The following is a 15,296-nucleotide window of genomic DNA, read 5'->3' on the forward strand; positions in this document are numbered from 1 at the left end:
TTTTCTATCGAACACCTTCCCTACTGTCAATGTGGGCTGGAGTTGGAATAGAAAATTGAACTATTCCACTATCCAGCGCCCTCCAGCGAAAGTTGTTGTAACGACTTTCGTTGTAATCGCCGAGTTGTAATGGCATGCGGGGTAAAAGCCTGCGTTGTAACGTCATCCAACCAATCTCACCATTAGGGGCGGCGTGTGCAGGGAAGAGCGGTGGAGTGGGGGGGGGGGACTCGACAGACGACGACGAGGGAAAATTAAATATTTGTTGCGTCTCCTTCCACCCTGCCCCACCGCCCCACTGCTCTTACCTGCATGGGCCGCTCCTGCTCACCATGACCTATTCAAGTTGGTGGAAGAAAATAATCAGTAGAAAATTAGAACAGAGATTAGCATGGCAATTTTAGGACTGAGCTCCATGAGCGTCATCGGGATTTCTTGGCCCTGCCTCGGGGAGCTCGACTACGAGGCTTGCTGCACTTCACCAAAAGCTTGTTAGGTGTAATCCATTGTGAAAGCTATTGAAATGCTCTTCTTGATGGACAAAAGACAGCCATTAACGGAAAGGAGGTCTCCTGTTTTAATGGGCAGATCTCACTCAGCATGCCCACCATCCAGGGTGGCGCGTGCAAATTCCCATGAAAGGTTTGTGCGAAGCAGTGTGTTTCCAGGCAGCGGCGTTTCATTTCAAAGCCACCAGTGGTTCTTGTTATAGGCAATGCTACCTATTAATTACTGTTGCCACAGTTTCATGGGGTGTAGGAATAGGATATTACATGGTTTATAAGAAGACACTGCTGGATTTCAGGAGTGTTTTAAGTCCGTAATATTTCAAGATCTTTCGATTTTACCAAATACAGATGCATAATAAACTTGCAGCAAAGCTGCCAAGATTCCAGTCAGTTAATGTGTGACATTTCCAGGTTTTAGTGTGCTTATGTGTGACTGTTGGGTGCTGGTGCTCTGCACGCCGGGATCGCTTAAGCGTTCTTTGCTCCAGGCCATGGGCAGAGTTGCTGTTTATTTATCTTACACAACTAACAACCATTGATAAAGCCAACAGCCCTGACTTGTTGTAGGAAGGGCCGGCTTTAGCGCTGGTGGTGCCCAGTGCGACAATAATTTTTGGCGCCCTCCCAGAACCTCCTCCTCGGATTCCCTCATGGCCACTGGCAAAAGTGCCCCTCATCTCTCCAATCATAAGTTATTGCTAAACACAGCGTGTCCCCCCCCCAATCGAGGTCAGCACCTCCTGTAAATGTACAGGAATTTATATAGCGCAAATCACCAACCGGTCTCTAAGTGCTTGCTTAGGGAACCCGTCCTGGTATTCCCCTGTGAGATAACCCCAGCAGGGTATCCTGCTGCGAGGGGCCGTTGTGGAGATTAAGCAAGCTATTGCCCAGAGTCGCAGAGTGTGAACCCGTGAATCAAGTAGGCACCGGAGCGAGAATTGTCGAGTCCATGGACATTTTAGGACTCAAGACCCCGCCGTGCCGGGAATTGAACCCTGGTCCCGGGCTGACCTCCTGCACAGGTCAGTGCTCAGAGCAGCCATACCAATCGCACTGCCCTAAAGCTGGCCCTGGTTGTAGGTGTAATGTTTCTTATTGTATTATATATCTGTATGCTATGACAGAAGCAGCAAAATACCGGGCGGCACACTATGCTAAGCACAGATTTTTACCTTGCGCATATTTAAGCCACGCCCTTGATGGAGCGTCATCATCTTGGTATGATTTGTCTCAGTCAATTCATACTCATTGAATAATATGATACTAATACATACTTTAAAAAAAGACATGACTGACAGTTTGAATCGGACAACACATGAAATTTAATCTGCATCAAAAAGCATGCAGTATGATGGCAAACCAGTTTGAGATGAAAATTGTTCACGAGAGAGAAGAAGAAAAATGTATAATGTTAATGAGTTCACAAAGCATATGTGCTATGAAATCCTATAAATGCTAAAATGTGTGACGTAATGATGTATGTTTTAACTAAATGATTATAAAAAGTTAGAAAAGTACTCATTTAGTAACTAAAGTCGATTAACATTAGTTGTTAAAAATGAAAACGAGAAAATTACTTGTGTTCATTAAGCAATACTATCATGAAAACCTTCAATTTCAAAATGTCGAGCGAAAATGTGTTTGTTCACTTATAAATGATTTCGCAAATGAGTTAAAGCTTAAGGGGATACAAAATGGTGTTTGATTAATAATTTTATGAAGAAATATTAATCACAAATGAAACAGCTTCCTCTGTATTCAATAAAATGTTTGAAAGATTAATACCTTTTCAGTAAATTAATACATTTTTTATTTTGTAATTCAAAAAAGACTAGAATGAGCTGGCATGACTTAACTACCAGTTGTGGGATTTCTTGCTAAAGTTTCTTTTGCTAGTTTTCAATAAAGGACACTCTCTCTGCTCATACAAAACGGTGTCGACTTTGTACAAGCTCAGAGAGCACTTGGGAACGGACATGAAATTCCTAGTTCCGGGAGGAATTAAATGTAACTTTTTATAAAAGGATGAAACATCAGACAATGGTATTAGGGCTCATTTTCGGATCAATTTGGTAATATAACGATCAGCACATGGACAGGCCATAGACTTTGACCAATGGAAAAGGATACTTTTGTGGGAAGGTACTATGCATAATCAGAAATTTAACTGCCCTGTGGGAACAGAACGGTGGGCTGGCTATTCTTGAAATTTCCTATATGCCTGGCATGCTATCTGACTGAAATTTGATTTTCTCTGAACTGAACTTTCCTGAATTCCTGCACTTCACCAGCTGGTGAAGTGGTGCTACGTATTCCTGACAACCTGCAACTGATCTTTGGTTTGTATGATTCATAATCTGTAATCTGATATCGTTTTATATTCTCTCTCTCTCTCTCTCTCTCTCTCTCTCTCTCATTCTCACCAGGTATTTGAATTGAAATGTATTTGACTCTGAACTGTGATGTGTTGTGATCGTGCCTGTACTAAAACAATAATCGATAATAAATGATTCTAAATGTATTTTTTGTGTTGTGACCATTTGAAATTTGGAGTTAGATAAAGATTTGTTGATTATTACCCTTATGCGTTTGTCGTTTCTTAGTGTATAGTCTTTGGATATTTTATGTTTGACAGCTAGGTACTTCTTTATTTCTGGTCCTCATGAAAGAGTGGACATTCATCTCTAAGTTATCCTAGTCCCTGTTAGGTTGATTCAAAGATCCATCGAAGGACCTTGACTGATTTGTGATGTTATATACATTGATGCTGTAAAGTTTTTATGCGCCAAACTCTTTGTTATGGTTGATGATGGTAGCTGAGGTGAGTAAGATGTGGTTTTTGATAAGTATGTAATAAACCCTTTGTTCCTGCTGTGTCACCCTTAATTACATTGGACACGCCCCTTTGAGAGACCCCCAAGTTTTTTTATTCCACTTAAAGCCCTGTCAAAAGGAGACAAGATTTTGTAGGTTTCAAAGCCCTAAGTTAGCATAATTATTACTTGACTTGAAATCAGAAGAAATGATCGCATGCATTGACCGAGACTTCATAATAATCAAATTACATGACATAAATGAGGGTCTTCTGAGCACTGTGGCTAGTGTTAAGCTTAGTGACCAATATCCACATGGTTCCCGGAGATTGTGGAACCTTTGGTCGGCAGCACGCCTTTTTTCCCCTGCATGAGGGGAAGCTTCGGGGAATGCTGTGTCGGCGTCTCAAAACAAGTATGGGCACCATTTTGGATTGGGCTTCGTATTTAGTCCAAGATGGTGTCCCTCATTCTGAGGTAGGTATTTTTCCAATCCAATATGGAGGAATTAGTTCCTGTTTGAGTTTCTTCCCTTCTAGGTCAAGTAAAACTATTTAAGTGGAGTCCGGGGGTTGGTTTGCGCCAACGCTCCTGCAAAGTCCTAGAGGTGTTTTTTGATGTTCACTTCCTTATTATTTTTCCTGAGTTTGGGCCCTTTGTTGTTGTCGATTGGTTTCCTGCAGGCGACATTGGGGTATTTTTGCTTCTGCTTTTTGCCCTTGTGAGTAGTGGTTTCTTTCTTTGGACATGTGCCATCTGCTGTTTACTGCACCACCAGTTGGTACAGTGGCTAAAGAAAGGAATCACTCATTCCCTCAGTAAAATTCACGCAGCTGCTAGTATTTCAGCTGCAGCCAGCCATTATCAGTGACATTAAAATTCATTATAAGTGACAATTTTGTGACATTTCATTATTAGCAGAATAAAGTAGGAGTGTTAAAATCACTTTTCTTTTGTTTTGCTATGATCGACAAATGGTCTTTAAAAAAGCCAATACTGGCTGGAGATGTCAGTTAAAAAGTAAAGGACCATTTGACAGCTATGTCTTGAACTTCTCACCTTTCAAGCCCTCACACTTATTCATGGGGGACAGACCCAGGAGGTCTTATTTTTTCCGAAAAATATTGAATTTCTTTTTCTAGAACTTCTGGTGGGAATTAAAATGTTAACAATTTCAACAGGAAATCTGCAAGAAAGAGCTCCTTTTAGCATGATTACATCCCACTTTTTGCCTGACTCTGAATGCAGCTTTGTCTGAATGTGCACTGGGTCCCTCCTAATCAGGTTCCCAGGGCCTGTGTTATTTCCCAAAACTGTACTTTTATTTCCACAATTGGCACACGTCTGGCCCACATGTAAGCCCCTTGTAAAAGGTACCAGTGGTACCAAGGGCATTGTGACCAGAGAGAGTCTCTAAGGGCTGCAGCATGTATTACATCACCCTAAGAGACCCCTCACCAAACACTTGCACACTGCCACTGCAACCTGCGTGTTTTGGTGCAACTAAAATTGAAGAGTCGACCTGGCACACATCCCTTTGTGTCAGGCCTACCAGCGCTGCCAGAGTCATATATAAGTCACCCTTACAGCAGGTCTTACAGCTCTGAGGCTTCCACCTCTCTCAGAATCCCTCTGATGTGGATGTTGTTCCTCCTGCTGATATTTTCTAAGTCACCCTATTTCAATTGCAATTTGATTTGCTGCTCCTCCAAGGTCATGACCCTGTGCTATAGTGCTTCCTGTTCTTCTGAGCGGACAGAAAGGTTTAGGTTATCCAAGCGCCCACCGATTTTGTTAACCTCTCATTTGAGCTCATGCATGCAGGTCTTGACATCCGATTGAGACAACCTATTTCAGGTCTGATTTCCTGGAGAAACTTGTCCATATAAGCTTGTGTGATAGGCACTGTGGAAGCATCTACAGAGATGGAGTGGTGCCACAAGGGTCCATGCTTGCAGAATATAACTTCTGCCGCAAGGTGGTGACTGGATTGTCTTTGAGTCTGAGGTGTGCTTCGCGGATCTGTCCCGTGGTATGACAGATAGACGCAAGATTCCCCAGTATGTGCTGGAGCCTGGGGGGTTGTGGCCTTTACGGAAGGGCCCTGTAAATGGATAAATTCCGCAGATCTAAGTAGCAGCGCCCAACTTCCCACACAGTGCATGAAGCAGAAGAAGGAGCCAGTCCCCCGAAGAGGTACAAAAGTCCGGTGGCGGAGCTGAGGTGATTCCCAGGGCCATGGCAGGAGGTCACCGCCTGGCGCCCTACCCCCAATGGAGGCAATGACAGGCAGAGCACAGGATGATGTATGGCACAGGACTGGCTGTGGCGATGTAAAGACTTTAATGCCCCAGAGCTTACACAGAGTACATAGGACCCAGCTCACTAGGTCGCCGCCTCAGCCAGAGAAAGGGGGTTCACAGGGATGTGCCCTCACAATGATGCTTTAGTCTAGAACCAGGCTAGGAGGACTGTTCTACACAGGACCCCAGAAGCAGTGAAGGCAGTAGATTGCACAGGTCCATAGCAGGTTAGCTGACAGAGCCTAGGGGCCCGCTGCAGAGTGTCCATGTCCATGTCCATCACCACTTTTTTCAATCTGCCCTCAACAAGCCTTTCAGGTGAATGCATCTGCTATTCAATCTGCTGTCAACAAGCCTTTCAGGTGAATGCATCCGCTGGCCCCAAGACAAAGTAGAGGGACTCAACAGGCTTAAGGGGCCATAGGGCAGAACGCTAGGTTTGCACTGCAAATCCGGAGCCAGAGGTCCCAGACGGCCTCCGAGTTCAAGCGCTAGTGCAGAGCACTCACGAAGAGCGCAACAGGGTGCCAGGGGCAACACTAGTGGGGATGCCTCCAGCGGTAGGGAGAGGCAGGTCCTTAAGTTTCACTTCACCCGCTATGTAGTTGACAGGTAGTGGCAAGGCAATGCTCCAGGAGGACTGGGGGGCCCATATCACACCGCTGTGTCTAGTTAGAAGTATCCTGTGCCACGACCATGCAGCACCCAGGCTGCAGCATGGGCCGGTTCAAAATGGTGGCAGCCCTGGGTAGGCTTACAAGTCAAAGCAGGTTCATGGGTGCTGTCAGTCCAGAGGGGGCAGGGGCAGGGAGCGCTCACCAGAGTGTGGTGTAGTCCATGACAAAGCAGCGATGCTGTAGGGCCTCAGTCCTGCCCACCCACCCTGGGATCGCCGGTTTTCAAGGAGGTGGCTGGAGTTGCTCCGCCCAAGGAACGTCAGGTTCGTTCCAGGGCATGTTGAGAAATTCAGTCCACTCATTGTGTAGTTGGCATGCAGTGGCTAGATGGGGGGTTGGAATAGCCGGGGGAGCCACAACACAGTCTTTATGGCAACACAGCACATAGGCTGCCGCACAGACCACTGCAATATGGCAGCTCTAACCTGACCTGAGGCTGGAGGTGAGGTCAAGCGGGTCCACGGGTGCTGCAGGCCCAGTGGAGTTGACCGGGAGGAGGGCAGTCTCTCAGGTTGCCCTGGAAGCTTGCAGCAATGCCAGCGAGGTTTTAAGACCCTCGCTCGCCCACCTGTCCCAAGGTCGCCATTCCACAAGATGGCAGTTGGACCGCATGTCTCTCCAGCCGTGTGCTGCCAGGGTCGCCTCAGGGCTTGTTAGCGTGCTTGGGCTCACCTCCCCGGTGTCTGGGGATGTCGCGGGCCAGGGCCCCTGATAGTGCCGTTTCTCCTCATCTCTGGTGATGAAATGAAACTAAGATGTTAAGTGGGGAGCTGGGACCCCAGATAGGCATGTCTCACTCCATCACAAGGTAGGCCATGGCCCCCAAGATCAGGCTTCTTAAAACTGATATAACATCGGTCTTTTTGTATGGAGCAGAAACTTGAAGGGCAACAATGACCACCACCAACAGAGTCCAGATCTTCATCAACATCTGTCTGAGGAAACTCCTCCAAATCCAATGGCAAAACCATTCAGCAACAATGATTCATGGCAGTAGACTTTCCAACTCCATGTCCATGAAGAAATCATGAAAAGATGATGGGGCTGGAAAGGTCACATCCTCCGAAAACCTGCGTCACATACAACTAGGAAAGCCCTAACCTGGAACTCTCATGGGAAAAGGAAAAGCAGAGGGCCAGGAAATACCTGGTGCTGAGGTCTTGAGGCTGACTTCAAGGATATGGGCTACACCTGGAGTCAGATTGAAAGAAAAGCCCAATACAAAAGTGGTTGGCGAGTCCTGATTAACTTGCTAATCCCCAGGATGGTTGGAGAAGACATCATTCATTCAGTTTTAGTGATACAATAGCCCCAATAAGGACAACTCAGCTGCAATTTATAAGTACCCCAGAGAATAGCTCAGTTCCTAGGTCAAGCCTAGAAAGGAGACTTTAGTGAAAATTGTGAAATACTCAAGTTGCTGTGGCCCAGCTGCAATACTAGAGACAAAGTAGTTCCTCTGACGCCCTTCCGGTGTGTCCGCCATAACGGAGTGCAGCTATGGCAAGCCGCTATCCTATGGCCGTTGGCCTTAACAAAGGCCACCAAATTACCAAGAATGTGTCTCAACCCAGCTAGTGTGGCAGGAAAGGACGTTTGACCAAACACAACAAATTGGCAGAGACATGATTTATGAAGTGTGTGGCTTCACTCTCTATGAGAGGCGTGCCATGGATTTGCTTAAAGTATCCAAGGACAAGCGTGCTCTTAAAGTGATCAAGAAAGGGGTTGGCACTCACATTCGTGCCAAGTGAAAGAGGGAAGAGCTCAGCAGCGTCCTGTCGGCAATGAGAAAGGCTGCTGCCAAGAAGGGTTAAGCTGTACAAAATTCTAAACAATAAAACGTTGTTTTTTTTTAAAAACACACAAAAAAATAGTTGCTCTGACATCACTCCAGATGTGAGTTCTCTGTTTGCAGAAGCGTAGTTGAAATACTATTGACACAATACTTTCTGAATAACCACAGGAAAGACATGATTTGCAAGATTTAGGAAATGCTGAGAAAATAAACAGATCTTGACAAGCCAGTATAAACATTGCTTGCACAATAACCTTTGAAGGGTTAAGCCAAGATGTGTGATGCCAGCGAGAGAGGGTATTTTGTGGCCACCCAACTTTGTTGGTCTATCCATCTAGGCTTTTTGATTGGACAGATTTAGCTGCAGGTTTACACTTGCTACATTACATCAGCTTGATTAATTCACCAATTTGATATAAACTAGGGGGCCCATTCACAAAAGTAAACTAAGACGAAAGTTTAACTTTACGACTTTTGTAATTCACAAAGGGCATTTACTACTCACAAATGCCCTTTGTGAATACCAAATGTTGAACTTTACGACTTTTGGTATTCACAAAGGGCATTTACTACTCACATATGCCCTTTGTGAATACCAAATGTTGAACTTTAGGACTTTTGGTATTCAAAAAGGGGATTTACGAATAGTAAATGCCCTTTGTGAATACCGAAAGTTGTATAGTTATACTTTCGTCTCATTTTACCTTTGTGAATCGGGCCCTAGGTGTTTCACTCTAGCACACCCAATACTTGATCTTCTCATAGCTTTGACAATCGCCCTCAACACCAAACTCTAGCAAAACGTCATTCCGGACCCCTCTTACAGTGGTTAATGCCCTCAATCCTAAACATAATAATCGGACCCTGCTACATCTGCAATTCTTCCACTACTTCCACTACTTATTCTGGTACCCTCTTTCAACTGTCAGTAACCCTCAATCACAAGCCCTAAGACTCCACTTGATTCTTAGCTGTGCACCTTCCCCCGCCCTCTCCACTGTAAGCCGAAACATATCTACATGTGCCTCCTTACAACACCCATTCCTTAAATTTTGATCTTAAAGTAAGGTTCCATTTTCATCCAACGCAAGCATGCTAAGGATGTGCAAAGTTGCAGAAGCTTCACAAACTTCACAAAGTTTACAGGTATAGAAAAAAATACAGAAAGCATCTTATAAATAATAGGTTTTGTGGAACAAAATACCAACAAAAAAGAAGAATTGCCTTGCAGAAAATCTTGTGGGCAAACCTTTGTAGCAGAAACGGTCCCTAGCAGGCAAAGGTTTTGCAAACTTGACAGCCTTTTCAGCCTTTGCTGAGGCCCTACCACGAACCATGCTAGTTCCTTCATATCCTCTTCTGCCTGCTGTTCCTTCTGTCTCTTCTCAGACAGTTCATGTACTCTGTCTCTTTTTCGTCCATCTCCTCTCAACTGATATGGAGTATTTCTGAATTGTCTGGAACACATTATCCAGGGTTTTAAAAAATATATTTTCATACATTATTTACTTCAGTTTTTTTCATTTTCATAGCTTTCTTGCAATTTCCATATTTCACACTGTGAGATATGAGTCTCATTGTGGAACTGATTTGTCGGATTATGGTTTCTTTTATTGCATACAACTATCAGCGCATGCATCAAAACAGAATTGTCCCTAGAGACATGGTTTTCAGTGAGGTCAGCTCCCTTTGTCATTTCACACCAACTTTCACAGATTCATCCATGCTGGGTGTCAAACACAAAGCTGTCCTCTGATGGTGCACACACCTCTGTCTCACCAGAACCATTCTCCAACCACTATATTTTCTCTGGCCAGCATCTTATAATGATCTTTCGCCTCTCTCCGATTATACACAAACATGTCCTGCCAACCAGTCCTATAGTGCTCTACATAGATCGTTGCTGGCTTGTGAAGGGAAGTTGACAACCAAGACTCTCAGATGTTACCAACTTCATACAACCAATTGACCAAACATAACTCAAAAATGTCTTCATAATTACCTGGGCTGGAGCACTGGAGGAAAGATGCGTCAATTCTCCAATTCTGGCAGCAGCTCGGGGATCGCTGGAACTGATCAAGACGGGCGCGCTAATTTCCATGGAGTGCCGGATGTTCATGGCCTGAGAGGCTTTGTGAGTCATGCTCAGGGCGGTGAAGGAATGGCGCTTCTTGGCATTCTTCTTGCTATCGATACGCCGCTGGAAGGCACTCACTGCTCCTGCGCTATTCAATGTGGAACACTGGGCTACGTTGACCGTCACACTGGTGTCGGGTGGTAATGGGGCGTCACAGCCTGAGGCAGCCGCTGTGCGGGCCTTGTCTGTCTCAATCAGTTGCTTTGCCGCGTCGTTGAGCTACAGAGAAGATGGGAGCGAAAAGACAAGCGCGGATTAGGTCTGGACTCCTTGCGCAGCATCAGTTTAACTCATATGAAACAAACAAGCAGCATACAGTCCGTGTTTACTATGCTCCTACAAAAGCAATTTCATGGTCTACTGTGTGCGTCACTACTACATCCTGAAGACCTGACATGAGAAAACGTTACTTACCTCTAATGTGTTTCTGCATGGTTCGTTGACTCCGCGTGTTGTCTTCATATTAATTAGCCAGCGAGCCAAGATGATCATCTCCCTTACCCTTTAAAGTTAAGTGTAACATCCGGGCCTGTTTACAGCTTCACTGCCCAGGACTCTTAGCAGGTGTCTGCTTCATTTGTGGACCTAACAGTGTGTTGAAACAAGTGGGAGCATAACTACTAGAGATTTTGGACATAGTTACAAGATAAGGCACAAGGCACCTGTGTCATTTGGGTGGTTACATTAGGGGTAGTGTAGATACTAAACGGTGAATGACAGAAATATATGCATTAAACAGAGATATTATGGACGAAGTGCATTTGATGTGTTTTACAAAAACTTGATGTGTTTTTTTTTTTTTAAGTAGTGATTGTTCCGCATGGGCGATAGTTGTACTTTTCGGGCAAGAAGAGGAGTATTCTGCTACTAAGGTTCTTTGTAAAAAGGAGGATTGGTTTCAGGTCAGTCTTGAAGATGTGGAGAAAGACATTTGCTTTGAGTTCTTCAGGAGATGAGTTTAAGTGCAGGGAGCCACAATATTGGAGTCTATATGTTGCCCAGGGTGGCTTGAACAAGTAAGGGAACAAGCATTAAAAATAAACACTTTCTTGCTCTGGATCATGGCACTTTCAGTTGAGATTAAGAGCATGGAAGTTATGTTTTTATTTAACATGATCAGCTAAATTTTGACACTGTGCTGAACTGGACGAAAGGGGATAGATACAATGTATAATAGAGGATACATTTCAAATAGAGCCCAATGAGCTGAAACACCCAAAGGTGTGCTGGAGGCCAGAGCTCCCCCAATTTTCACCTTCAAGGACAGAGTGGTGGAAGCCATCTTCATTCTCCTCAGAGCTCGAGTGCGCGAGTGGAAGAACCAGGGGCACTCTCAAATGAAGGATGTCCTCTGCCTGAAGGTGCTACGAGCAGTCTCTGTTCCACAATTCAATGTCTTGGATAGTCAGGAAAAACCACCGGGAGGCCGGTTTGTGTTTGGAGATCTGCCATGTTGGATGCTCTTAAATGATCTGCTTTGATTGAGTATTTTGGTTTCATAATAATTAGGTGCGGACAGGGCAAAAATGGCAAAACAGGCAAATTCCACCCATTTTCTTTCTTAATTCCCAGGCGGAGCGAAATTGGGCTCCAAAAACCAGGCAGAGTTTCCCAACCGTCAAACCTGAGAAATGAGCAGATAGCGCAGCTCATGCATTTTGTATGTTTCACCGTGGTCAAGCAAGGTCTAGGGAGAACCACCTCACTACTCACAAAGTGGGCAAATTCTTTGGTTAGTTGCTCTTTATCTCATTTCACAAGGGAGACCCACACAAGTTTCCCATATGTGACTGTTCTCAATTGTTGGCCTTTCTCTTTTCTGTGGTTCATAGAAGTGAACTTAACAGAATTTCATCAGAATTAACTTCCTCATACCATGGAATAACAAGCTTTGACAAAGCCAATATGCCTCAACAGTTGTCGAGCTGCTGTTTTGCCACACATGTGTCTGTAAAGCATTGTTAAAAAACGTAACTGAAAAACTATTTTAAAATACTTGAGGAAAAGCAAACATATGATGTTGCAACAACATTTTCAAATTCTTTTCACTCAGGAAATTCTGAACAGAATTAAAAAAGAATAAGGAAGTGTTAGACAGTAAAGGGAAATGCTCTCCACATCCCAATTTACTTTCCACAGGATTCAGCCATTTTCTCCTGTGAACTAGAATAGGGAGCAGATTTATATCCTTCAGGAGAAAAGAGATCCTAAGTAAACCTACTGCCTCAGACGCCAGCCGAGGGAGTGCAGCAGATGGTTCTTTCCGGAGCACCATAAAAGTCTTTGTGCGCCGAAGCTGTAGAATGCAGGAGCTAATACAAAAACATCCCTTAACCCCTTGCGTGCTCCCGTCGGCCTACCTCCCTAGTGCTGCCGTCGGCCAACAGCCGACAGAGCCCCGCCCACCCTCTAGAACGCCCGCACCGCGGCAGAAAAACCGCCACGGTTAAGGCGTTAAAGTCTGCTCTTCAGCTACAGGTGGCGAGGGTTGGGGATCAATATAACGCTACAAAACACATGCGCTCTCATGGAGTACTGAATGAAAAAGAAAAAGTAGTTCCTTAAATGTGAGCAGTGGAAAGATACAAGTCAGCCAATCAAAAGGATCGTAAAGAGGAAATGCTCCAGGAGAAGGAAAAACAAAATAAGAGGAAAGTAAGACATCGAATAAGAAGCCATTGTCATGTACAGGATCCCACATTTTGCAAATAATTTTGGTCTCTGTTCCGGCCCCTAAAAATGAGTGCCCATGAGCATCACCAGCAAAAACCAGCGGCAATTAAGTTCTGATTGACATTACTTGCTATGTGCACGATCCAACAACTTGTAGATCATTTTGGTCTCTTTGTTTAGTTCTAATTTAGTATTTTATGGTACCACATCTCGAATGACATCAGAGCTGGAAAAGAATGTCATTAAGATACAGCAATTATTACACACGCTTTTGTTCACCTTTCTTTAAGAACGGTAACGACTTCTCTGTGAGCCTAAAAATCGAGTTTCTTTCATAAATCTGTCTTTAAATTGCCCTGTGATTAGAGCTGCCTCTGTTTTACTCCTGAGTGCCTGGCTGGGCGTGGGTTGGAGGGGTATGAAAATAGACATTAGCTCTTCCTGCAATCTTTAAATCTCTCTATGGTAGTCGCTTAAACATCTCCTGGAAAAAACACTTGTAAAGGCCCTGCTGATTGTCGTAAAAGTACAGAGATGCAGTTTATGGGGCCTGAGGTTCTACTGGGTGAGCGCAGCTCAGCGGTCTGCTCAACACACCTGTGCCTGACACTAGTGCAAGGCTGGACAAAAAGAGCTTAAAACAAGCTTAGGCAACCTCAATACAGTGCTTAATTTGAGCTGGTGGATTCTGGTGCTCAGCACCAGCACTCATCATCAACACCGGCGCTTTTCATGAGCACCAGTCAATGACATATTAATTTATGGGAGATTAAGTGATTTGCCCAGAATCACAGGACGTTGAGCTGATGCCGAGACTCGAACCTGGTTCCCCAGCTCTGAAGTCGACAGCTCTGGCCATTACGCCACATCCTCTCCCCACTTTCATGATTAGTAGTTGGTTCTGTTTTAGGCGGCGCTAACAGGAAAAATGGGCTGGTGCAAACTGGCACGTATTTTTTTACAAATTAACCACTGCCTCAATAGTTCTGGCTTTAATGTGCTAACACATGCAGCATTAGCACATTAAAGCAAAACAGACAAAAACAGACACCAGAACTGAGGGCTGGCATATATAAAGTAGTCCATTATGCAGTTCAGTGAAAGCACAGGTGTGAAGGCAGAAGGATACACCCTAAAACCCAATAGCATTATGTGAAAGAAGACTACTCCATTGGGCTGAGCCAGTGACTGCAAGACGCTGATGGAAGAAAGCTAAACTCTGAAAGGTGTGGGATCAATGCCCACTCTATATATATTTTTTAGACATAGGTCCTTTTGACAGTAGTACTGTCAAAAACACAGAGCTAAATGGAAGAATTGTCCTTTGCAATGATGGGCCACACGGGTGCCAGGATACTACTGCCTTTAGTCATTTTGCTCCTCGTGGCTTCTCTTCTAGTTTTGGGCTTGCCTCCGAGTCCAATTCACAGATGGTGGCTATCTCAGTCCTGCAACAAGCCTCATGCCTTTTTAAGAGAATCAACAATCTAGTAATTGATGATGGAAATAAGCCAGGCGATTACTCTGTTTTTGAGGTGCTGCAGTCAATTTTGCCTAAATTGAGATTATTGGGCCAGATGTTCTACAGTTTTTGCACTCAGACAAAGGGTTCAATTTGCAAAATCAAGCTGTTTACGATTGCATAAAGATCTTTTGCTATGTAGCAACCACAAATTGTGATTCAGTAATACGTTACCCATTTGCAACTTCGGTTTGCGATTACATACCAAATCAGTATTTGAAAGGGGCGTGATTAGGATGTCCCTTCCAAAAAATCAATTCAAAATGAGATGTATTAATGTTTTGCGACTGAACTCCAGTCGAAAAACATTAATATATTACCAACTACACAAAAGTAATGGTAACCCTTTTGAAATTAGAAAGGGTCCCCAATGGAGCACTTCACCTTTGTGAATGTTGACAAAAACATTTTTTAGAGAAGGCAGTGTTAAACTTTTCTTAAATTTTAAAATGCATCTCGTTTTTCTGTAAGGGATAATGGATGCATTTAAATACATTATAGCTTTTTTAAAAGCAATAAAGCAGTCGCAGATATTGACCACAACAAATCCTAATCCCTGTGATTGCTGTCCATTTGGTAGGTCGAATTGGCCCCTACTACAATACAGTATTTTTCTAACCAACCTATTAGCAAACATTTTAGTTTGCAAAATACCGCAATGGTCACAATAAACTAGTCTCAAATTGCAACTAGTATTTTGCGACCAGTGTCTAGTACATCTGGCCCATAGTTCCTGCACAATTTCATTCGCGGGAATGATGTTACACACAGGCACAAATTCACACAGCGTAAATTTCATGGAAGTCACAACAGATCTATTGCTGCCTAGCGAGTTAAACTGTCTTCTGGGATAGTTATCCA

The 15,296-nt window shown here is 44.1% G+C and overlaps 1 protein-coding gene and 1 pseudogene across 1 annotated transcript in view; one reads left to right on the forward strand and one right to left on the reverse strand.

The window, feature by feature from the left end:
* Positions 1-15,296, reverse strand: part of LOC147659558 (E3 ubiquitin-protein ligase SH3RF3-like) — a gene marked incomplete at its 3' end in the record, with an annotated part of 384,439 nt that overhangs the window by 206,253 nt on the left and 162,890 nt on the right. The window contains exon 3 of the mRNA XM_086951650.1: positions 10,106-10,459. Within this exon, the coding sequence (XP_086807776.1) occupies positions 10,106-10,459 (354 nt within the window). The remainder of the gene's footprint in view (positions 1-10,105; positions 10,460-15,296) is intronic.
* On the forward strand, positions 7,806-8,122 carry LOC147659559 (large ribosomal subunit protein eL36 pseudogene; annotated as a pseudogene).

The sequence above is a fragment of the Lissotriton vulgaris genome, unplaced genomic scaffold, assembly GCF_964263255.1.
Source record: "Lissotriton vulgaris unplaced genomic scaffold, aLisVul1.2 SCAFFOLD_1701, whole genome shotgun sequence".
Taxonomy (NCBI): domain Eukaryota; kingdom Metazoa; phylum Chordata; class Amphibia; order Caudata; family Salamandridae; genus Lissotriton; species Lissotriton vulgaris.